Source organism: Ammodytes marinus, assembly GCF_949987685.1.
Source record: "Ammodytes marinus genome assembly, chromosome: 4".
Lineage (NCBI taxonomy): Eukaryota > Metazoa > Chordata > Actinopteri > Uranoscopiformes > Ammodytidae > Ammodytes > Ammodytes marinus.
Window position 1 is genome coordinate 12,416,186 of NC_137233.1, and position 24,771 is coordinate 12,440,956.

The window sequence follows — 24,771 nt, forward strand, 5'->3', positions numbered from 1 at the left end:
AAGACAAGTTTTACTATACAAAATAATTTGTGACAAAAGTCTTACTCATAAAAAAGCATATGGCACATCATCATTCTGACTGAAAAAAAGAGTAGCTGATGCTTTGGTTTACTGCCTTAATTTTCTTTCTGATTGTTATTGGTCTTCCATTACAGAAATAAAATGCCAATGTTAATGTTTTTGACACCCATAAAATGTAACAGTTTGACCAGATTGTACACATTTTTCTGAAATATTGCAATGGTTCAAATAAAAACTTGCTGTAGTAATACAACTCATGTATACCAATTGTTAATTAACGGCTTTAAAACTGTTCACATAATGCAGATCACATAACATTGTAGGTCTCTGCTGTTCTGTAATATAAAACATTTGTGACCATAAATAAAATAAAATTTAAGTAAACTGGAGTAGATCAAAGCACAGTGAAGAGTTACACGAAAAACTAAACGTAACTTTTCTTATTACAACATTTGAGAGTAGTCCCCCCATTTTTGGTAACCATATGTTGGGTTTCCAGTGTTCAAGAAGCACATTTTAAAGCTACATTTAACTTCAGGAGTTGGGGAAACCAACAGTCCTTGTGGAGAAGCACAGACAATTGCAATCCTCCATACAGAGCAGGCACATTTTGTCCTGACAGGGAACCTGATAAGCAGTAAGTGGCAAGGCAGTAAGAGCTTCAGTGGTTCTCGCGTTCCCTGTTCAGAGAGGTTTCATCAGAACCTCGGGCTACTTTCCCCCCAAACGTCCATTTATCTCCCGGCTGAGCACTGAGGCGTTACCAAAGGTCACACTTGTGTTTAGGGTTCATGGCAGCACCTGCTTTGCAGCCAAAGTGCTTTGAGAATTCAGCTGAATTGGAGATGGTGCCAATGACTCGGAACCTGGATGGACTGTGAGGATCTGTGATGACACCCTCATGTGAGCTCTCAGGCGTCCGGACAGAGCACCATACCTGCAGAGGTAATAGGGGATAAAGAGACACAACTTGAGAGACGGTCCTTCCATAATAATAAAAAAACTTTATTCATATGGCACTTTTCCTAACAAGGTTACAGGGAACAGATAACAAAAAAATAAAGTTAAATGGCAGAGACTGGCCTTATTGTTTTTCAACGTATTTCATAATCTCATTAAAGAGGACCTATTATACTACTTTTCTGGTCTTAATTTCTTGTTTTACACTGCTACAGAGCAACCTGACACGAATCACATCACAAAAAACTATGTAGATTTTCGGGAAGCTCTTTCTCTTATTTTGGCGATCCAGCACGTCCTGTCAACACTTGAGTGTGTGTGCTTCGGCAATCTCCGCTCCCTCCGCCTGTGCATCGGCCATCTCCGCTACCCTCCCCCCCTCCTGCAAACCCCACTCCGTTGTGATTGGTTACCTTCCTTCCGGAACACTTTCAGTGGCGGGAAGCGCGAGCATGGACCTATAAGGGCGCGAGGCAGACGCGAACAGGGAAGTGACAGCATTACCATACATGGAAACATCCGCGTGGTCACGTCACAAATTTTTATGCGACGTCACAAATTATGAAAGGGTAGACCGCTTTGAAGACGTGACTTCTCGACTGGCTAGAATAGTGTTTAGTGCTCTGCACAGACACCCCAGACGGTCAGCAGGGAATACGTCGAAATGCATGTAAGTCATTATTTGATAATTTAGTATGGTTAAGCATGACTATGAATCATCATAACAACGTGTATAGGTCATAAAAGTCAAAAAGCATCATAGGTCCTCTTTAAGGTTTTTCATATTCTTTAAAATATGAAAGCTCTAAAATATGTGGTCAAGAGCAACAGTAGTATCTTTAGTACCAGTTTGATAAGGTCAGAAGAAAGAGTATTATGGTTGATACAAACCTGGGCAAACCCTACAAAAAACAGCTGATGGTTGGTCATCCCCAGGGCAGGCAGGGTGGCCTCCTCTCCGTTCTTTTTGATCCAGTTCACATAAGCCTTCAAAGCAACAAATGATCATGTTACACACACATATCCACTGCTTTTCTCTAATGTAAAAGTGCAAATAGAGATATAGAGGGTCCTCCACTGTGTCATTCCCAACTGGTTAACATACCCTTTAATTCGGGCTGCTTTTGATTTGCCCATCTGCTTTATAGCGTATGACCTTTCATTACATGGAAAGAATGTGTGCATGTGAAGAAGTAACCAGAGGCTGAGAAGGCCCCTCATAACCACCTGTTGCATTTCCAGGCTTCACTGTGAACCAGACAACCTGCTTTTTCCAATACAGATTAATGGATGTGGCCCACAGCAGACCCTGAACAGATAAACTATGAACTAATGCAGGGGATCTACGTCAGATCTGCTATAATAATGAATTAAATAAAAAATCAACCCCCCCAAATGAAAAAATATTCAAGCTTACTTATTCCTATCTATCATCAAACCTTGTGGGCGGCCTTGAGTCCACCGTTGTCAGCGATATTTTCTCCCAGAGTGTGTTTTCCATTCAGCGGCTCCTTGTTGATGCTGTAATTTCCGTACTGCTCCACCATGCACTGAGTCTGCTTCTTGAAGGCCTCCACCGATGAGTTCTTCCACCAGGGACGCAGGTTTCCATCCTTGTCGTATTCCCTCCCTTTTCGAAAATGAAATATTACCGTATTCAGAGCCACGTCATGGTTCAAGGCATATTTTTAATCAAAATATTTAGTATCAGCAGAATGATGTTATTTTTGCGATCCTTTGGAAATGTAAATTGTATAAAAAAGGAATGGCTTTTAACCAACCTTGGTCATCAAAAGCGTGCGTCAGTTCATGTCCCATGACTACTCCGATTCCACCAAAGTTCAGAGCCCTGGAACACAAGAGAGAAAAAACATATGTTTTGAAGAAGTAAAAAGAAATACATGCAGCAATTACAGTATATTCTAGATGACTTTTAGACATTTGTGTGTATATATCGCAAGTTGGTTAGTTGTTCACTATTCCCTTAATAAGAAAAGTGACACCATTCTCATATCTATATGAAGCTTAGCTTAGCTTAAAGACCGGAAACGGGGAAACACCTGGACATGCTATGTGAAAAGTTAAGGACCAGCACTTCTCAAAGTAGTAAGCTTGTAGATGAAAACACTATATGTTATTTGTTTAATTCCTACGAAAACCAAAGTTTAAGATGGTCAATCTGTGTTTTTACAGGGGGATAATGTGCAATACTATTTTTTGGCCAGGCGTATACTGGAGACTTATTTCAATTTGGAGCTTGCCCGGCTAATCCAGGATCAGAAATGATTCGACATTTCAAATAAAATGGAATCAAATAGAGAAGTCAAAACAGTGAATAGATGAGGTGACGCCAAATTGTGATTCCTTCTGATTATCATGCTCTTTTTACAACAGCACACCAAAAGGATCTCATGTCTAGTTAAAGAAGAAAAGCTGCTGAATTACATTTTCTGTGGATATCACAGGATAGTTGTGTTTGTTTTACTATCATTACATTTTTATACTTTCATTCTATGCTGATATAATAGTTTTGTGAACTAAGGAGATATTCCTTAGTGGACAATAAAAGGGTTTTAAAATCGCCCCAACATGATGTATTAAACCTGCAGTGCCATGTCGAAGACTTACTTAGGCCAGGAACGACTATAAAACGGCGCCTGAAGAATTCCTGCAGGCAGAACCATCTCATTCTTGGACGGGTTGTAATATGCATTCACTGTGGGAGGGGTCATGCTCCACCTGAAAAAACAAAGGACACAGAGTCCACATGTGAGTCTCATGATGGTCACAACACATTCAGAACAGAGATTCAAGCCTGCGCTGCTGTGCATAGAGACAAGGATCAGTTCAGCAGAAAGATGAGTTGGTTGCCTGGGAACTATTGTGGATGGCAGCGGTATTCTGCTGATTCAGTAGAATGGGAATGCATGCCAGCCAGAGCGTGCAGCCTCCTTTCTTGCAAGCGGGCCCGAGGGACTGAGGGTTATTACAGGGAGCGACTCACTGGTTTCTGTTGGGAGTTTTCCTCAGCTGGTCCGCAGTCACTCTGGCCGAGAAGTCGTAGTACTGCATGACATTTTGGAAGTAAAGATCTGACACCACCGTAAACTAAAAGACAGAGGAATCCCAAGAGATAGAAGAATGGAGTTCAGTGTTTTTTTTTTTCGTGCAGCAAAATTGGACATGACGTTATAAATAAGCATGGCAGAATGGTTAGGACAGATAATACAGCTCCACATTTACCTACATCATTGAACACTTTGTCTAGCTTTGTGGCATTCATGATGAACTCTGGATATCCAACCATGTTGTATATGGCATCTGCCTGTGACACATAAAATAAAATTAATGAATTTGCGTAAAAGACTAGTTTTCACACCAGGTGGCAGTGATGTATTTCTCAGCACAAAAAAACAGCTCAAAAGAACTCATCTCAGATGTTAATGTCTCACTCTAAGGTGGAGTCAGCGATTCTGGAGAATGCTTGTTGTCAGAATAGCTTTTTGTCAAAATCAGCAAATATCTCCTCAGGATCCCCTACCTGTACGTACTGTGTGTGCAGAGAAAGAATGTCCATTGTCAATACACAGCCTAGGGTCTGTAAACGGGCATATTGCTACAGTGGGACCCTTGTTTAAATACCTTCTATTTACATACCAGTTTGCAGAGCCTAGGCTGTGTATTCACAACAGATTTTTCATCGCACACACAGTATGTACAGGTAGTGGATAATGAGGAGATATTCACTGATATTAGAAAAAAAAGGATTTTGACAGAAAGTGTTCTCCAGAATTGCTGATTGCACATTTTATAAATCAGAAAAAAAGTGTCATGGGAGAGAAAAACATATTGTTCTCACACCTTTTCTTTTGCTGCTTTTTTTGTCTCCGAATCCATCCAGCCCACGTACTTCAGGCTGTCCTCAAACGCCCATTTAATTTCTGAGACCATGTCTTCGGCCTGAGACACAGAGGAAAGTCAGATGCACATCCATCATCTCACACAGCAGGAGCAGCTATTGTGAGGAAAGAAACCTTTAAAAAAAAACACTTACAATGGCCTTGCTGTCCTCGGCGAAAGTGGCTTTAACGAACATGGCACCGAGAGCGAAACCCAGGGCGCTGTCTGTGTCACTGACGCACAATTTCCAGCGTGGGGTGCAGCTCTGCAACATCAATTGATCAACATTAATACATGGTAAGGAATAATACATCCTCACATTCTGTACTACTGTTTGATAACAACAATCTATTTCAAATGTATGTTTGCATGTCCCAGCATTTCTGTGTCTGCTTGAGTTAGTCACTTTCTACATTTCCCCAGAATGAACCTGATTAACACAGCAGAATGTGAGCTATGTGTGTAGGTGGAGAGACCTGTAGTGATAGTGAGACTGTTTCCAAGAACAGACACTGTTGTCTAGTGTCTACTAATGCACTGCTATGTCTCCTGTCAAGCCCTGTGATAGTAATCTGTTCCTGCATCTGGCAGGTCGCCCCATTGCATTCTGGGATAGGTGCCAACCCTCCATGACTGTGCACAGCATAAGCTTGTTTATTAAATTGATGGACGTATGGAATTCCTTCCTATATAGTGGGGGCGGGACCCGATAAGCCTTTGGCTTCTCCTGCTTCCCTTCGGACGATAACACAAAGTAATATGTATGAATATGCAATGAGAAAATTATGTATTATGTGTAATTGTCCGGAAGAATAATAATAAATAAATAAATAAATATGTGAAGTGGAGATCCAGAATCTCTCTTGCTCGTGGATAATTTTTTAAGACCTCAACATAAAACTATACTGTATATCAGCATAACTGAATTGTCTTTTTCCAATATATTTATACAGCTGCCACTGCTACAAATACATTTCAATGAATACTTAAATCTTATACAGTAGAGTAGAACAACAAGAAGGCAAAAGCAGTCATTTTGTAGAAGAAGAAAATCTACTCAGGTAAAAAATGTGTGAGAACAGCTGTGAACTTCTCGTGGTCTCTAAAAGTGTTTGAGGCAAAGTTGAGCTGTTATCTCTGTGTGGGCTGGGAGACATAATGTTCTATGTGAAGGACTGAGTTGTTTGCTTTAGGAATATGCAACACCAGGACACCCCACGTGCTGATTTTCTGTCAACTGAAACCAAAATTTGAGCAATGCAAGCGAGCGGGCCAGCAGAGACCAAACACAGTAGAAATGGGTAAAGGAGTAGAGTGAGGAAAAGAGTTGCATCAAAACCGCAGTTTCACTTGAGTGATGAACTACTCTTTGACATCTACCGTCAGGACTAGAATAACCTTTGATGTGTCACATATGTGGATATACTGTATGTTTAGGTATTTATTGCATTTTTTACAACTTATTCTAGTTGGTTTTACAAAAACATTGATTCAGGTTGATGGAAAATGTGTGCATTTGTGTGAAATCTTATGAATAAAAAATTCATTTGTGGTAACAATTTCTAACATTAAGTCGGAGATTTTGCTAATATTAACACAATTTCTTAATGTAAAGACAGAATACACAAAAGCACAAAATATATAATTTCCTATATTATATCCTAAGTTGGAAATCGAAATCTTAAAAAATTGTCTCAAAGTAAAAAATTAAATAAGAAGTAACAAAACTTATATCAGGAGAAAGGAAGTACAAGGAGAAATGGAGCTGCACGTATTCATAGGTAAAGAGGAAACGTGATCGGAGTGAGGAAATGAGAGCTTTTTCTGAGCGAACAGCAATTTGTAAAACCCGTTCACATCGGCACAGATGGAAAAATAGACATATCTGCTCCCTCACATAAAACAGACACGCATAGAACATTTGCGCTTTTGTTATGACAACTTGACCCCAGTTGAAAACAATGCAGAGGGAACAGGCTCTCGCTCAGATAAAGGTTTCAGGTCAAACAGTCACTCGCTAAGAAAGTCATTCAATTTGCTGCCTAGTCAGTTAAACTTACACTTAAGAGAGGAAACGTATTGTTGTCGGAATATCTTCAATTTAGACTATTTTGGTTTGATTAACTGTGGAATTTAACATGTTTATTACTGCGATTTCTGTTCTTGACCCAATACACTAAAGCCCAGTGGAATTTTGTCAGAGCATAAGTAAACAACATTTAGGAAATGAATTAGCAAAATCTCTGTCCAGAAACAATATAGCAGTCACTTTGGATTATCCACAAACCTCGCTGCCAACAGTTTGCATTTTAACACATTTTTATCAGACAATTAGTTTAAATGATGGAGAGAGGGGCATAGAGACATTGTATAGGCTATGTGAAGAGGCTTTCCTTCGTTCCACATTGTCCCAGCGTTATTATGACTTGTGCCGGGGTCTCTGTCATAACATGAATAGAACCAATGTGTTGAAAACACAGTTACAAATAGAGGCAGAGAATTCAAGTTCCTCTAGCAGACAGGTAGCTGTGTTAAGCAGAGTTCTCTTCTCAACCTCTTAAAGGTGGAGTCAGCGATTCTGGAGAATGCTTGTTTTTTTGCAACTTTTTGTCAAAATATCTCCTCACAATTTGCTAGATGTACTGTGTGAGCGCTGAAAAAAAATCCATTGATATTACACAGCCTAGGCTCTGTTAACCGGCATGAAAACAAAGGGTTTGTGTATTAACACTAGGTCTTTTTTAGCACTCATGCATAGTATGTACACGTAGCGGATTGTGCGGAGGAATTGACTGATTTTGACAAAAAAAAAGTGATTTTGACGACAAGCCTTCTCTAGAATGACTGACTTTAAGCCCCATAAAGGAAACCAGGTTTCTTGTCAATGGAAGCCCAACATAACGTTTATAAGTAACAGTTAATGTACCATCATGGAGGTAGAATTATGCCTCCCTGTTAGTGCAAAGTTCCATTTATCTGCGTTCAGCAAAAAATGAATCCTCTGCCATGTGTCACACACAAGAACAAGAGGTCAAGTCAACCCGGCTGTTTGGCTTTCAGCCATTTCCTCTGACAGAAAATACTTGTTTAGGTCAAAAAGCACAAAGACAATGTTAAAATCACAAGTCAGACACTTGCATTCACCTTAGGAACATGAGAGCCTGCCAGCGGACAAACACATAGTAGTAGGTTGCTGTTTCCCCCCACTTTTATCTGCTTATTCCCTCCTGTGTGCTTAAATCTATTTACGTCATGCAGCAAAAGACATACATTTCATCTCTCACCTTCTTTGTTCCATACATGACCTCGAGGAACCGCTGCTCCACATCCTGGAACCTTTGGTCCAAAATAGACACCATCTTCCTCACCACCTTCATTATCATGTAATTGTTTAGTAGGCTGAAAAGAAAAATATATATTAAATTCATTATTGTGTTGCCATTTTCAATACTGTCTCAATCCTTTCCATTGTGCCTCACAGTATAGAAGGATGTATACATGTATATATTATGTAAACAGTGTATGTGCTTTTACAGTATACCTCCTCCCTCTATTTAATACACTCTACTGCTATATCGTTATAAAACTGAGTAAACTGACATGGCAAAGTAAAACCCTGTGTTTGACAGCATCCAACCTTTTATTTGTTTGAAGGATGAGTTCAGAAACTTTCTCGAGGTATTCTTTGGCATAAACAACCACTGGCTCGGAATCATTGAGCGGGACCGGAGCAAACACATCTTTGAGGTATGGCATCCAATCCACTACAGGAACTAGAGTCTGCAAAAGATACATACACAAACACATGTAGACAAAGTCATGTATTTACAAACTGCCACCATGAAGATTGTATATGTATATTTTAGATGTTCACATACTGTAGCTTTGCTCACTGCATTACATGAGCAGTCATGATATAATATATAAGTAGAATACTGTTATGGATGTTTTTATTTGGCGGAAAGCAAACCAGGGAGATGCTTACATTCAGATCCTTGGCCTCCATCTTATGGTAGATGAGCTCCTCGTCTCTTCTCTCCTCCTGGGGGACTGTTATGTTGGCCAGCGTGGTTTCAAAGTCCACAATCTCAGACATGAGCGCCCGAGACGTCTCCTCGGAGCCGCCCAGGAGAACCCCTAACTCCGTCAGGAAGTTGTGGTATGCCGTCAGATACTGCAGCGTTGGAGTGGGTGGGCCGCACAGTGTGGTGGAAAGTAGGGGTGGGTGGTGGGGGGTTGGGGAGACAAAGGGTTTGTTAATGTGTGATGAAATTCAGTCAGGAAAAAAAACACTCCCTAACTATGCCAATACAAGCTGCTTTTCAGGGAATTTTTCCCCGAGGCTAAAATATTTATATTTTAATATTTATTGACTGCTGTTGCAAAAATCTGCAATGAGCCATTGAGTATTCTCAAAACTGGAACGTGAGTTATTTTTTTGTTCCAACTCTTGATTTATTAACCTTGCATGAGCTTTGAGATCCAACTATCCAACTTTTTGTACGCCCTTCACAACAGTGAAACAGCTGTAATACTGTAAACAACATTACCTTTTCATTGGCCGTTTTGTTGAGGTAGTAATCCCGTGAAGGTAGCCCCAGGCTGGACTGATCCACCTGGTCAAGTCAAGAGAAAAATATCTTTTGACTTCCAGCTCATCCTCCTTTGCAGCGCAACACTCACAAACAAACCTTCTGTTTTTCATTCCTGTGTTAGCGCCACGCAGAAGCTTGCATAAGATCCTATCAGTACCACTTGTTATGCTCTCGTGATTGCCGACAAAGGAATGAACTGTCAACTTAAACAATGAGCATGAAACCGAGACCACTGTGAAAATAAGTGGGTTGTTTTTTGGATTTTCAGCAGAGATAACAATCTGTCTCTTGAGGGAAGCCAGTAAAAGCTGTTTGTGTTGGAGGGAAATTTGATGTTAGAATACAGATGTGATCCAACGTTTCAGGGAAGAAAATAACTTGCTGTAATGTCAATACAGAATTCTGTCTAAATATATACAGTTTAACTGTTCGAGCAGTTACACCTTTAAAGTGGCCTCTATACAAATCTCAAGTCTCACCTGTATGATGTTACTGTTGGAGTTTTTTGAGTCCGTGCTGACAAACACTGTGAAGAAAGGCGAGCAGCGATAGCTGGCTGAAACTGTACGCAAGACCTCTTGGAAGTTGGGCTTGTCCCAGGGTTCTGTCAGGGCCCAGCCTCCTAACTGAAACAGGAAGGCTTTAGGTGGACGCTCAGAGACCGATGGAGGCAAGTAAATGAGTTATCTTAATAGAAATTAAGGATTGAATGTGATGAATGTGTTTAATGTTTGAACGATTTAGGAAATAAGCATACCTTGCTGATTAGGTCCTGTAGTGGCTTAGCTCCTAATTCCTCAATCTTGGTCTCATTCATGCAGGCCTGATAGTATCGCTGAGCTTTTTCTTCAGCATTACTCAGACCTTTCATTGTTGTGTTTTCTGCCCATTTAAAAGACATAAAATAAATGACTTGAATGAAAAGTAAGACGGTTTCCCACACATTACATCTCTGTCTGTGGTTAAAAAGGCAGCTGAGGACACTGAATTCCACTCTAACAAGGACACTGACCTAATAAATGCTTCATTACAACCATGTTGTGCTCCCAGAGGTTGCTGAAAGGACCCCAGCGGGACTTGCCCTCGGGGAGGGGGTTGTTCTTCACCCAGCCGCCACAGGCAAAGTTGTAGAAATCATTGCAGGGGTCTACAGATCGGTCCAGAGCTCCCATTACCGCGCTGGCCACAGTAATACACGGCTCTGTCAGGCACAAGCCTGGGTGAGCTGCAGAAGAAAAAGAAGAATCATAGGGACGGATCCTCAAAGAATGGATTGCGCTCACTAATAGAACCATGATTCGCCTAGAATTAACACTCGCAATCTGCCCCTTTTTAGCACCGCATCAACAAAAGAAAATGCATGAATGACATGCCTGCGCTAACATGCCCATAAGAATTTGGCAGCTTTGCACAATTTGCCCTCTGTTTGCGTTTAATTGAGTATGCAGTGTTTCAGGTTCCTTAATTAAGATGATAGGCCAGGATAATATGGTGATGAATGTTCTATAAAGTGCTTTAAACTGTTTCATTTCAAAATCTGATATAAGCAAAAGACCCACTTCCCCTTGACTAGATGTTGCCTATAATATCGTTCAATATCAATTTAATGACATTAAAAGCTCACAAACTTGGGAGAGAGAGAGAGAGACAAAGACAGATTGTACTTATTCATATCTATCAATTGTAATCTAATTTAATATGTCTTATTATGCTTTGGTAATATTATTTTGTTACATTCATGCCAATAAAGCTTGTTAAACGGAAATTGAATTCTTCAGTTCATTTCCCCCTTTGCGCATGCTTTTTATGAATTACACGCTGTATTTTTCTCCCATTTGCACAGGGTTAGAGGCCGCAAAAGCAGAAATGTCCTTTTGTGGATTTGGCCCATAGTTTGTTTTTTATACCCTTAAGCCTTTGTCAGCCCTCTAATGTGGGAAACACATTCTCTTGGTAAAGAAGATTTTTGAGGAGCACAATGGATAAACTGAAAATATTTAAAGGTTTCCAAATATGCAATGTGGGTTTTCAGACCATCTGGAAGCCATTATTTCAGAAGAGGTAACAGCCAAGATATACAACCTGGAGGGAATTTTTTTTCCTTGTAAGAAGTATTTTTAAATAATTAGCTGAAAGGTGACGGTTAATGATCTAGACTTCGTAGGAGGCAATGTCACAAGTAATTGTCTGATTAAGAGTTGACATGAACTGTTCTTGGATAGTAGATACAGTGCCTTGCAAAAGTATTCATACCCCTTGTTCGACATTTAGTCACGTTATAACCACACGGCTACATTTATCTTATTGGGATTTTATGTGATAGACCAACACACAGTGGCGCATAATTGTTAAGTGGAATGAAAATTAAACGTGGTTTTAAAACATTTTTATAAATAAAAAACTGAAAAGTGTGGCGTGCAAAAGTATTCAGCCCCCTGAGTCAATACTTTGTAGAACCACCTATCGCTGCAATTACAGCTGCAAATCTATTTGGGTATGTCTCTACCAGCTTTGCCCATCTACAGACTGACATTTTTGCCCATTCTTCTTTAAAAAATAGCTTGAGTGTTTAGCATCAGATTGGATGGAGAGCGTCTGTGAACAGCAATTTTCAAGTCTTTCCAGAGATTCTCAATTGTATTGAGGTCTGGACTTTGACTGGACCATTCTAACACATGACTACGCTTTGATTTAAACCATTCCATAGTAGATCTGGCTGTATTTTTAGGCTAGTTGTCCCTCTGGAAGGTGAACCTCCACCCCAGTCTCAAGTCTTTTGCAGACTCTAACTCTTTTCTGTCCTGTATTTGGATCCATCCATCTTCCCATCAACTCTAATCAGCTTCCCTGTCCCTGCTAAGAACAGGACCCCCAAAGCATGATGCTGCCACCACCATGTTTCACAGTGAGGATGGTGTGTATAGGGTGATGTGCAGTGTTAGTTTCCGCCACACATTGCATTTTGCATTCAGGCCAAACACTTCAAGTTTGGTCTCATCTGAATATGCTGTGTCCCTGGCTTGGCTTGTGGCAAGGGTTGGAGGAAGGTGCTCTGGTCAGATGAGGCCAAAAAGGAAATGTTTGGCCTTAACGCAAAGTGCAATGTGTGGTGGAAAACTAACACCCTATACACACCATCCCCACTGTGAATCATGGTGGTGGCAGCATCATGCGTTGGGGGTTCTTTTCTTACTCCCAGGTACAGGGAAGCTGGTCAGAGTTGATGGGAAGATGGATGGAGTCAAATACAGGGCAGAAAAACCTGTTAGAGTCTGCAAAAGACTTGAGACTGGGTGGAGGTTCACCTTCCAGAAGGTTAAATACCCAAAACATACAGCCAGATCTACTATGGAATGGTTCAAATCAAAGCATAGTCATGTGTTAGAATGGCCCAGTCAAAGTCCAGACCTCAATACAATTGAGGATACCTGGAAAGACTTGAAAATTGCTGTTGACAGATGGTCTCCATCCAATCTGATGCTGAATCTGAAGCTTGAGCTATTTTGCAAAGAAGAATGGGAAAAAATATCAGTCTGTAGATGGGCAAAGCTGGTGGAGACATACCCCAATAGACTTGCAGCTGTAATGGCAGCGATAGGTGGTTCTACAACGTATTGACTCAGGGGGGCTGAATACTTATGCACGCCACGCTTTTCAGTTTTTTATTTCTAAAAAAATAATTAAAACCATATTTCATTTTCATTCCACTTCACAATGATGCACCACTTTGTGTTGGTCTATCACATGAAATCCCAGTAAAATAAATGTACATGTGTGGTTTTAATGTGACAAAATGTGGAAAATTCCAAGGGGTATGAATACTTTTGCAAGGCACTGTACGTGTCATTGCTCCTTCGTTAGTGCTAAGAGCTAAACGTGACCAGGGACTACAGATGAAAATTAGCTTATAGCTAAATCTGGTACTGCTTATGTGCTGTGCATTGTCCCTGTTAAATAAACAAATAAATAAATAAACTTCTAAAACTAGCACAGAGGCTTTCTGTGCCGCTGGGTGTTACTTTTTGAAGTCGAAACACAAAAGCTGTTACAAAGGAATTCGGCTCTCAAAAATGTAAGGAAGTGTTTAAAGAAGTGCAAGTGTGAGTACAATTCCAGGGAACAGCTCACCTCTACTACTTGACTCACTGTAAAGACTTTCACCGTGTGTCCATATAAGGTAGGAAACGGAGACGGAGCCAAAGTTAAGAGCAGTGATGAGGTGATTGCCCCCTGGAGAATTCATCCTTTTTCCTTTTATTATTTCAACGTGTGATCAGACATGCAGTTCTGAATGGGAGGAAGTGGCATCGAGTTTCCCATGCTTAAATATGAGGAAACCAACAGAGTTCAAAAGCCACCTGGATGTGATGGTAAATCCACAAGCCATTTTTTTCCATAATGACCAAGCTCAAGGGAGATATTTAAAGTTGTTTTTAGGCATCTTAGCTGAAGGTCAGCCTTTGGTTTAAGATAAATAATATACCAGATACACTTTATTATAGCAACGCCCTGCAGTTTGGTAGTTTGGGTAGATACCCACTGTTCGCTTATAGATTTTGTTCTAACGTCAACTTATTCCCTCTCTTCTCCACCGTCAATATTTTGAGATAAGATGATTTGTCAAGGGTTAGATGAGAAGATACATAACACCCCACTCTCATGACTGTATGGTAAATAAGGAGCAGGAGACATCAGCTGGTGAGCTTAAGCACCATGACTGTAGACAGGGGGAAACAACATAATCCAGTCAGAAAAACCACCTTATCAGCCCATTTCTAAGTCAAGAAATGTAAAGGTATATGACACACCATTCAACTGCTGTTGATATTTGCGAGTTCAGTTTATGCATGGATTAATCAAAAAAGACATAAAGTGTTAATGTGTAAGCATTATACATGTGGGTAGGTGGATTTTGTTACCTTTGTTTCTGACTGTTTTCAGTATTTATACCAAGCTAAACTAACCAGCGTCTGACTGTAGCTTCAAACTGTATTTACCATCATACAGACATGTGGGTATCAATCTCGTCATGTAAAGCACAGTAAACAAGTACAACTTTAAGTCTTTCTTCTTTATGTCATTATTAAAAATGACTCTTTTTGGAAAGGTGGCGTTGTTTTTCCCGATATGACGACTTCAGAATAAAAAAAGGATAATCACAAACTGAGCTTTCAACTGAAGTCGCCATGGTTGCACCACCTCACAGAAACCGCAGATGTTTCTTTTCAGTGTGTGTCACCAAAGCACAAAAGGGTTTAAACAGAACTTCAAACTCACTCTGTTTGTAGAAGACCCCAGTTGTGATGAGGGATATAAACAGGCCCAATGACACAACACACAGCAAAAACAGCAGCCTCTTCTCTCTCTGCGTCTTGTCCTGCCAACACGATAGACCACGCCTGTGCAGAACCGTCACCTGCACACACACAAAGACAAACCTTTAAAAACTATTCATTTCATCCACTTAATAGAAATAAGATACTTGTTTATATGACATTTAACCTTTAGTGAGCGTTAGAATCTATATAGATAAGACATACAATAACTTTCTAATCGGCTGTAAATTGCATAAAGACACCTGATGTTGTTGAAATAATACAGCGTGGAAAGTGTTATCTGTAGTCAATCAGCTTTTCAGAGATTTGATGGAGGCAGAGATTGTTACCCTCCTCCACAAAAAGGTTAGGCATTCTTCTATTGTTCCCTGCCCTCACTCCTACGTTAACATGCACTCCTAAAATATCTTTTCCCTTTGCCCCAGATTGGGAAAAAAGACCCAATAATACTGTGGAGCCATATTTGCTGCGTTTTTTTGTAAGGAAACAAAGCTTCTCGGAAAATCAACATAAGATAGAGAGGTATATGATAGAGAGATAAATGTCCATAGTTTGTGGTCAGTAACATTCTTTCAAATCGATGATTGGTGCATTGGATCTTAACCCCAGCACCTCTTTCCACTAAATATTGCATTTTGGCTGCGATGTGAACTTATTTTCTACAGGAATGATTCCGAGTTGCACTTACAAATCCCTTGTGGGGCACATAGTAGTCCGGCCAGTCTTTTTAGTATCCCAGTGATAAATGCCAAATCTCGGACCTCAGATATATCCTGAGGAAGTCAATTACTTTAGGAGTGTAAATATAAGGATCCGATTTGTTGCTATTAGCTTAGATGGGAGTTCAACAGTCACTCGTAAGTAGGCTAAATCAAATGCCAAAGCCACACTTGGCTCCTTAATCCGAATAGCTCAGCAAGTTGGTTTGGATCGAAGTGTAATTGAGAGAATACCACTGCCAAGCTGGAGCACTCCATCTGCAGTTTATCGAGAAGTCTCTGGAAACCGCATTTTATTTCAACGAAAACCAGTTCTGTTAATTCTGGTCAGATTGAGTATCTGAAAAATTCATTTTTGGATTTTGAAAAGTGCCCAGAGAGAACTTTTCCCAACATCAATAAAAGGAAGGTATCAGAAAAAAAGCTCTGAAACCATTTGTCCACCACAAGTGAAGTTACTTATACTATGCTAAGTGACAACAGCATGCAAAGGAGAGTAGCGGGACAGTTTAAAGAAGTATGTGTGTGCTGATGACTCAAATAAGTGTCAGGCAAATCTCAGCCATGATTTAAGACTGCATCCTCTTTAACACATTCAATTAGTGTGTTTGATGAGTTTTTTTGTGACTACATTTTCTTTTAGTTACTGTATGTTGTATGTAATTTGTAATCACGTCTCTTGTGTGAAAAAGATCCTGATCTTACAGTAGGACAATTTCTAACCTCAACAGTTACACGTGTAAGACAAAAAATGTATTTTATTTTTTTGGGGGCATTTTTATGCTTTATTGATAGTGTAGAGACAGAGTTGAAATGGGGCAGAGAGGGGATTGACATGCAGAGAATGACCGCGGGCTGAAATCGAACCCGGGTCCGCTGCTAGCCGAGGTCCATGGGGGGGACGCCCTACCAACTGAGCTAAGGGCGCCCCCAAAGTCATTGTTTTGTTATAAAACATTTTAGTTTACAAGTGGTGAATTGTGTGTCACAAACAAGAAAATTACACAGAAATCTGCTCAAACGTGAGTTGGACTCGCAGTTACTGCAATAAGCGAGGCGAAGTCTGAGGCTAATTTTACGGCCCATAAACTGTGCATCAGGCAGGCAATGACGCACTTCAAGGGTGATAAAAACAATCCATGTTAATAATATGGACAAATCATAAAAGACGGTTCAGTCACTCCATTGCTAACGGTTCAGACAGAAATAACAACATTTTACACGTGTGACAATGCGGTTTTATGCCATATAACCACCTGGGGAACACTCATCATCATCATCTTTCCACAGTTTCTTTCAACAGCCATATGTGAGCTAACATGATTTAATTAGTGTATGGACCGTATTAGCAGTAAATCAGACACACTACAGCCTGTCAGTGCAGCGTGAAGCATCTGTTCGGCAGGTTGGCCCTTGTCACAGTTTATAAAGGCTCTTTGAAAAGCAGGCCCTCAAAAAAAACATGTTGTGTTTAGACAAAATAACAGTAATCCTCTTGATTAATGACCCCATGCAACAGTTGAAATGTTTCAAAACAGCAACAATTTTGATAATTTTTTGTTGGATTTTTATCTGCAACTTTAAATTTGTCTGAAAATGTAAAGATTTTGACAAGGCAGCAGTTCTATGAAGGTGTGCAACCCTAAAGTGCCACAGATTGTTCCTATAACAGAGTAACCCAGTAAGCCATTCCCGTATTTTTAGCACTAGGTGTTTGTTGTTTACCTGCATGGGTGATGATGGGTAGATGTCGTCACCGGTGGAGTCCACCAGGTCCTCCTCATCCAGTGTGGCTCTCTTATACGACGACATCTGAAAAGTCAAATGGAGAAAAGACTCTCTCAGTACTTCCATGTTCCCTTTCGAGCCCCTTCTCTTCTCCCACTGGTGTGTGTGAGAGAGTGTTTTTGTGTGACGTCTATTCCTCAGCGCTCTCTGAGGCTCCAGGGTAGGGTTTCCCTTTAAAATACATCGGGAGAGGTATCTGATTTGTCCGGCTGGAGCTCTTTCACTCCAACATAAAGTTACAGTTGAAAGAGTGTGTCAGTCCTCTCCTCTCAAAATCACTCTTATGCTCTGTTCAGCCCCAACCACACGTCTCACAGCCCCCATGGTGTCTGGCAGATAGCCTACCCCCGTGGGGCTAACGTCACAACAACAACAACAAAAAACCTCCTGCCGAATGTCCTTGTAAGATCTCCTCGTGGGTCCTCTCTTCCTCTTTTAACAGTTGTGTGGCTCTTCCTGGGAAAACTTTTTTCTGGACTTCCTCATTAGCCCAGTCTATGCAAGCACGGCACGAGAGAAGACGGAACTAGAGCAAAACAGGAAGAGCACTGACTTGAGCGACTTACATGACTGAGACTGGGTGTGTGGTAGTGATTGTGTGCGTGTGTGTACATGTGTGTACATGTGTGTGTATGTGTGCGAGTGAGTGCATTCCTCAATGTGGTTTTACTTAGATTAAGGGAGGGAACCTCACAGTTGTAGTTCAGGCCCAGGGTCTTCTCTATAGGACATGAGGCACTCGGAGGAGGGGCCCGGACAAAATATCCCCCTCCCACTACATGCTTGTAGTCGCTGCCCGTTACCTGATATTCATGACAGTCAGTTCCTCTCTAGTTTAACCCCTCACATACAGGCCTGCAAACACAAGCTTCAAACACTGCATTTTAAATGGTTTACTCCTTAATAAATGAAGCATAGTTGATGTATTGAAAGATTTAAAAAATAAAATAAAAATGGCTTAAAAATAAAGTAAACAATTACAAGTTACAGCTAAACTGCTAACTTCCTGTGCGCATATATGGCATTTGTTTAGTTTTTTTTAAAACATGTAAAGGGGTTTACATGATAAGTCTTGGCAGTTAACAAAGAGAGAATCCAATATAAATTGACATGTATTTGTCTATATTAATAATGTTTTATGACCTCATGGTTAATCAGCCAACATACAGAGAGCACTGATCTGGAATAAGCTATCAAGCTTGGTTATAACGTAACCTAATGTATGCATCATTTTGGTTTTCTTCTCAACTTTTGACCTTTAACCGTTGAAAAGTTGTTAAAATAGATACATTTTCTCCTTTGTTATGAAGGTGACACTTTGAAGTGATCAAATTATTTGTCTCTTTATTTGTAATTAATAATTATTCCTCATATTTGACACCTTGAGAATTTTAATAAAATGCAATTCATAAAAAGTATGTTGTAGGCAACTCTTTTTGTCATGAAGCTGGTTCAACTCATGTTGCACACCCAACTTGCTCTGAAGTAGACGGATTTAAGCACTAAATTGCTTGTATTTGTTGACTTGATAAGATTTGTAGCTAAGCCTTCTTACAAGTCAGGAATGTTTTTATATCTGTTCAATATCTTAAAACTACCTGGAGGAATATGACTAAAATTATCATAAATGCCATGAGAATGCATCAGCACATAAATGTATTGCTACACAACATGTAATTATAGTCAGATCTACTCATGATGAGGCATTGATATCGATACTCTGACCAATTAAGCAATTGCACAGTAAACTTATTGCCAACTTTCCTTCCCGCCTTTGGCAGCAATAACTGTGTTGCTTTTAGCAAAGATTACATTTTTAAATTCTTCATATCTGTTTAATATAATAGTTTGCTCATTGTGCGGCTCTGTGAGTCTAGTGCATGCATGTTATTGGTTATATGGTGCAAACTCCACCCCCTTTACGTGAACATGCTTAGATAACTAGATTTGAAAACCCTGGATCGACCTAACGAGTTGATGATACCCTTTATCCTGGTTACATTTGTTAGGTTTAGTGAAGCCAGGTACCAATAAGAGATCCTATGTATGTGTTGAACAAAAGTAACCAAAGGTGCATCGGATTTTCTTACACAACATGGCCAGTTCTGTAAAGAGGATAATGACCATCGTCAGCTGCAGCTAAGACGCTTTGCTAAACTAATGCAATACACTTTACATGTATCTTTGTAAAGGAACATTACTGACTATATTTTTGAAATACTGTATGATAAACCTGTATGTTGCAATCAAAATTATTTAACCCCTATTGGATTTGGAGAAAGTACTTGTGATATTAATTATGTTGAGCTATTTGAATTGTTCTTGTTTTATTTAGCAAACAGGTTGAACATTTCTGTAAAAATGTTTGTAAATGTTGCCAATAAATATAATTTGCAAGTGCATCCGGATGCTGCCTATGTTGTGTGAATAAGCACACTCTCTATCTCTCTCCTTCTGGACGTTTACCTTTTAATGCTCTGGCTTGTATCTTTCCATGTTAACATCCACTGAGCACAGGAAGAACTATTCATTTAATCTTCATGTTTACCCAATGAAGACAGAGAACATTTTTTTTTCTTGTAAACATGACCCGGAGGCACTCTGGTCGCAGATCTGTGATTTATTTTAAACATGCACAGTGGAAAAACCATGTTCCCGCAACAAGCTTTCCAGAAAATACCAGGAAAATCTAGAACACTGTTAAATCCTGTTTTCTATCAGACGAGACTCTGCAAATCAAGCCCAGTGATACAAGGAGGAGGCTGCTGCTAAAACATCAACAACAAAGAAATCATACAAACGTCAAAACAAAAAAAGGACTGTCGGGCAACTGAAGTGGTGAGAGATGCAGAGACACGCAGGAAAGGAAGGGAGGAGGGGGAGAATAAGAGGCCACCAATAGTTTTTTAAGCCACATTCAATTACACACATGGAATAAAATGACCTATAGCTGGAAGCAACAAGGGCCTAATGGTGATATTGATTTGGGGTTTTGACTTTTTCTCTCACTAACACACACACACACACACACACACACACACACACACACGTCTTTGAGTGACCTCCAAAAAAGTGCTATATAAATCTTATCAATTATTATTATTAACATTTCCCTATGATGCATAAAAAGGATTACAGCTGGTGAGTCTAACAAAACAATGGACGCTTACTGAATCACTGTGACTAACGTTAACCTCATAAAAGTGGTGCTGATGTAACAGTGCAGCACAGGCCACACACACACAACACACACACACACTCCTCAGCATGCAGTCATTGTTTTTTAACATTTTCTTGGTAGTGTGGTCTGAGCAGATGTGCTTGCACAAGTTGTCACACCGATTGACCCACCCTGAGCCATATCCCTTAGCGACAACACTTCCTTCCCGTTCATCAGAATGTTATTTGGTGATTAATATCAGCAATATCATTTGTAAAGTTTTATATCTTAGTCATGAATTCCGCCTCTGTGTCCTCATCTGCAAATTCCTGAAAGGAATTACATGTAAACATTTCATAATCTGAGGTCATCAGCATGCCATGACTTACTGGTAGTAGAGTGAAAGCTGTAACATCTGTAAAAACTGTAACCTGCTGAGGAAATTCTGTTGACGCCAACACTTTCTGGGAGTCATGCTCAGTGGTAATTGGGAGCCATTAAAAAAGGACTCATAATAACTTCTTGTTCTGGACGGCAAATCTAACAACAGTGTCCCACCGAGCGTGAAGGAATTCCCGAAAGAAGCTGATGGTCAAAATCCCACCATTATTGGAAACAACGCGAGGCCACGGCCCTTGAGCGAGGCTGTATAGACCACAAACATGCGTCAGTTATTCGTCACTGATCCTTCAAACCAGGCGATTATTTGTAGCACTGGGGCATTCTTCCAAGAATAACCGGAGCATGTTTGTTATTGGGATTATGTGCTGTGTTTGTTAGACATGGACAGTTTATTTCTCAAGAGAAAAATGAGAACCGGACAAAAGACCAAAAAATAAGGGGAATTGTGAAGACTGACATTTGTGGAAAGGAAGGCGACCACAGGTGATATACTGGCGTTGTTTGACGTAAACTGGCAGTGAACACACTTTTTCCGATGAAGAAAGGCAGCTCAGTTACAACTTTGGGAAGCCAGTTAAGGTCATTTAAGACTAAACACTAAAAACAGTGACGGTCTGAGCCTCATATGTTGTGTGACAAGTCGATCAACCTCTGTGATTGCGGTCATATTTCCGTCGAGATCCGGCACTTCTGCTTTTTTTTTCTCAGCATTGACCGATAGCGTGCTCGTAAACCTCTCTGTCACACAGAGATAGTAGCACAGACTGAAACTACAGCCGAACTTCCCATTCATGCTTACAGCAATCAGTTCATCACTTCTTCTTTTCTTGTGAATACCAAAGACCAAGGTCAAGGTTTGGGAAAACATTCCAGAAATACTACCGTGCCAAATGTAAACATGACCACACACATCTCACTGCGACAACATGAGACAATTTGAACATTATCACAAGGTAAACTGGCCGCACACTATGAGTAGTGTAGTAGTTTTGAAAAGCCTCTATCACCAGAGTTTCTTTGTTTACTGCAGTGACAAAAGTTACCGTACTGTCCTCCCTCCTTGCCTGGTACTCAATGTCTCTCGACCCTGTGCCATGTGCAGTATGTGCTGCTTGTGTATGTCATTTGACCATGTTCTCATTACATGCAGCAAACAAACCAGATGGGATGATAACTCAATGCGTCAACATTCATACATCTGGTGGAGTTCAGTCCCTCTGTGTTCCTGCCTGAAGGCCACAGATAAGACAGAGTTGTCTCAGGCTCCAGCTCTCGACATGTGACATGAGGATGGCCCTGGAAATGTCTTTCTTTTCACAGCACAAAGACGTTTCCTCTGTAGAAAACACCCTGATAATGAGCTTTTGAAAAAACAGGACAAAAAAAGCTATACTTTCTTTCCCCAGGTAATCAGCTTTTTTCTGTTAAACTAACCAAAGGGTATTTTTAGTTAAGTGCTTACGTACAGCTGCTTTGAAGGACAAAAAAAAGGGGGGGACACTTTAAGAGCTTAAAAGTACTCTTGGAATTCCTCAGATTCCCGGTTGCCCGACGGCTCTCAGTTATTCTTCTGTGCACGTTCAAAGTACTATGACGTTTCTGAAACAACAGCACTCGGTAAAGTCTTGTGTCAACGTTATGCACTCGTTGTGCAGCCAGCCAATGTTTTATGTCCAATCAGCCCCCACTAGGCATGGATGGTACAGTACAACAGAACATGACATGTTTATTTTACATGTTCATATATAATGATATATTCCAAAACAACACAATGGGATGTTTATGTCATCCAAGGGAAATTAAAGAGCTCCTAGATTGTTTTGGTTTTTTTCAGTATAAGTTCAGGATTAAAGGAGTGGCACATTGAATCTTGCTTACAATTAGATTTTCAGCCAAAGCACGGACAGATAACAAGAGATAACCTGTTCCCTGCTGTTGTTATGGCGCCCTGCAGCACGCACACGCACACACACACAAACACAAACACACTCACACCTAGGTAATGAATAACTGCAATAAACCAAGCTCCCTGGGTGCAACACATCCAGAGCCGGCGTGCAGTATTATTATAATAATCAATCACTGAGGCAATAGCTTGCACAATTCAGTGGTCAAAACAGTTCAGTGAGCCAAGCTATCCACAAAAATTCAGACAACAAATTGGATTGTTTGGCTTTGTGTGAGTTAAAAAGAAACGTGATATAAGGGTTACAAAGTGATGCAGTCTGAAATAAGGGTTACAATGTGATGCAATCCATATTTTGGCAATGAACTGACTTGACTTAATGGCATCATTGCCAAAGTCCAAACGCTGTTTACTCCTAAAACTGCATTAAGTGACTTTTGTTATAAAACTTTGCATCTGCCAGTTTAAGATTTTTTGGACTGATGACTCCTTTTATGTTGTTGCTTACCATCTCCCAACCCTTCCAAGACCCCATAAGATAAATGTGCCAACATTTGGAAGGTTTAAGTAAATATTGAACTCATGCCATTGATACTTTTGAATCAAGCAAAACAAACATGTAGGCTTAGTTGCCACACACTCATTTAGGCTACAATACGGTTTTGGTTGCAGCTGGTGGATTTATTCTGCTTAAAGACTCAATTGTAAAATACATTTGGTAGAAATGTTAGTCTGTTAAACGGTAGGGGTAGTCCTCGTTTGATGTGGCCCTAGCATATGCCTAGTGTGCGTAGGCATATAGGCTACATCTCAAGTTTAAGATGAGGAAACCGTATGGCTGTCAAAGTTGAAGTTGAAGTGGAAGTAGAAAACATTTTTTAAACGAATTAAAAAGAAAACTAAATATAGGCTATCTAGGCATATCATACAGTATATGGCCTAGGCCTATATAGGCTATCATTTTTTTGTTTAATAAATGTAGCTTACATTGGAATATAGGCCTTTATGATTTCACGCAACTACGATGATCAACAATGCAATGTCCCGTAGCATAGCAATGAGAAAATAAATGTTTGGTAGTTAGGCTAGGCCTACATAAAACATAGGCTACAATCTCAAAATGTCATCAATCTACTGGCAAATTCAGCAGGGGAAACATTTCGTTAATGGCAACAACCAAAAACACTACTGAAAAATCATTTTTAGCGAGAGAGTGAACACATGATGTTGTTGCAGTCCTCGAAAAGATTATTTGATATTAATACACGCTGGATGTTTAATTTGACGGGATATCTAGTAGGCTATCATGAAAAGGCACAGAAGGACAATGCTCTTACCCTGCTGTCAGATGGTCCGCCGCCACCGCCGTGACTCCGGTGTGCTCTGACTCTGGGGACAGCGAGCGAGCCTCAGCTGACACACGACCAAAGAGACTGCGCTTCACTGCCAAGATAGTTCACATCCCACTGAAAGTTTCTCCGCGACACCGCCGCACCGGAAATCATCTCGCCTACGTTTCTGAAAGACAAACAAACCACTGTAGCTGAGAGGCGGCGTTAGGACAATCCGCTGATCTCTCAGGATATCCTGTGGAGGTGTAAAAAAGGCTGTCAAGCGTGATTTTATGAACAGCATTGTGTTTGAGAATTTCTTTATTAACTCACCAACTCTGGCTTTATCCAACTGACATCTAGATTTTTGGTTTTTAAAGAGATGCAAATGTAGCCTATAGCATAGTATACACGTAATTAGGCTAGTTAGTTAGAAATTGTATTGCCACATTTGAATCTAGGCTATTCAAACATTTCTGAAAACACTTTAGTAGGCCTAGCCTACAACAAAATATTGTTTTAATGTCAGTAGGCGAATCAACTGGCAGAGTTGTAGCATATGTATAGGCCTAAATTAAAACAAATGATAGGCTACATGATACCCTTGCTTTAAACCGTGGCTACGAATTCAAATTGTGGCCCCTTGTAGCTTT

The 24,771-nt window shown here is 40.2% G+C and overlaps 1 protein-coding gene across 2 annotated transcripts; it reads right to left on the reverse strand.

The window, feature by feature from the left end:
- Positions 1-24,280, reverse strand: ece1 (endothelin converting enzyme 1). Of its 2 annotated transcripts, XM_080026143.1 has the most exons (19): positions 24,125-24,280; positions 17,257-17,343; positions 14,754-14,892; positions 10,489-10,701; positions 10,234-10,358; positions 9,956-10,102; positions 9,432-9,497; positions 8,867-9,055; positions 8,519-8,661; positions 8,166-8,280; positions 5,036-5,146; positions 4,843-4,941; positions 4,229-4,306; positions 3,986-4,089; positions 3,610-3,720; positions 2,763-2,830; positions 2,421-2,611; positions 1,873-1,968; positions 1-958 (listed from the first exon to the last, which is right to left on the reverse strand). In XM_080026143.1, the coding sequence occupies exons 2-19, from the start codon at positions 17,341-17,343 to the stop codon at positions 782-784; spliced, it is 2,259 nt and encodes a 752-aa protein (XP_079882269.1). In that variant the 5' UTR covers positions 24,125-24,280; the 3' UTR covers positions 1-781. The 2 variants fall into 2 exon arrangements, with proteins under 2 accessions (XP_079882269.1, XP_079882268.1); XM_080026142.1 differs by lacking the exon at positions 24,125-24,280 and having other exon boundaries at positions 17,257-17,890.
- Positions 24,281-24,771: the final 491 nt, after the last annotated feature.

Excerpts from the sequence above, each read along its gene's own strand:
- ece1 (XM_080026142.1), bottom strand. The coding sequence starts at position 17,385 with ATGGAAGTACTGAGAGAGTCTTTTCTCCATTTGACTTTTCAGATGTCG. Across the intron at positions 14,893-17,256 it reads ACCCATCATCACCCATGCAG|GTGACGGTTCTGCACAGGCG; the intron begins GTAAACAACAAA and ends GTGTGTGTGCAG. Across the intron at positions 8,281-8,518 it reads ATCCTTCAAACAAATAAAAG|CCTACTAAACAATTACATGA; the intron begins GTTGGATGCTGT and ends TTTTCTTTTCAG.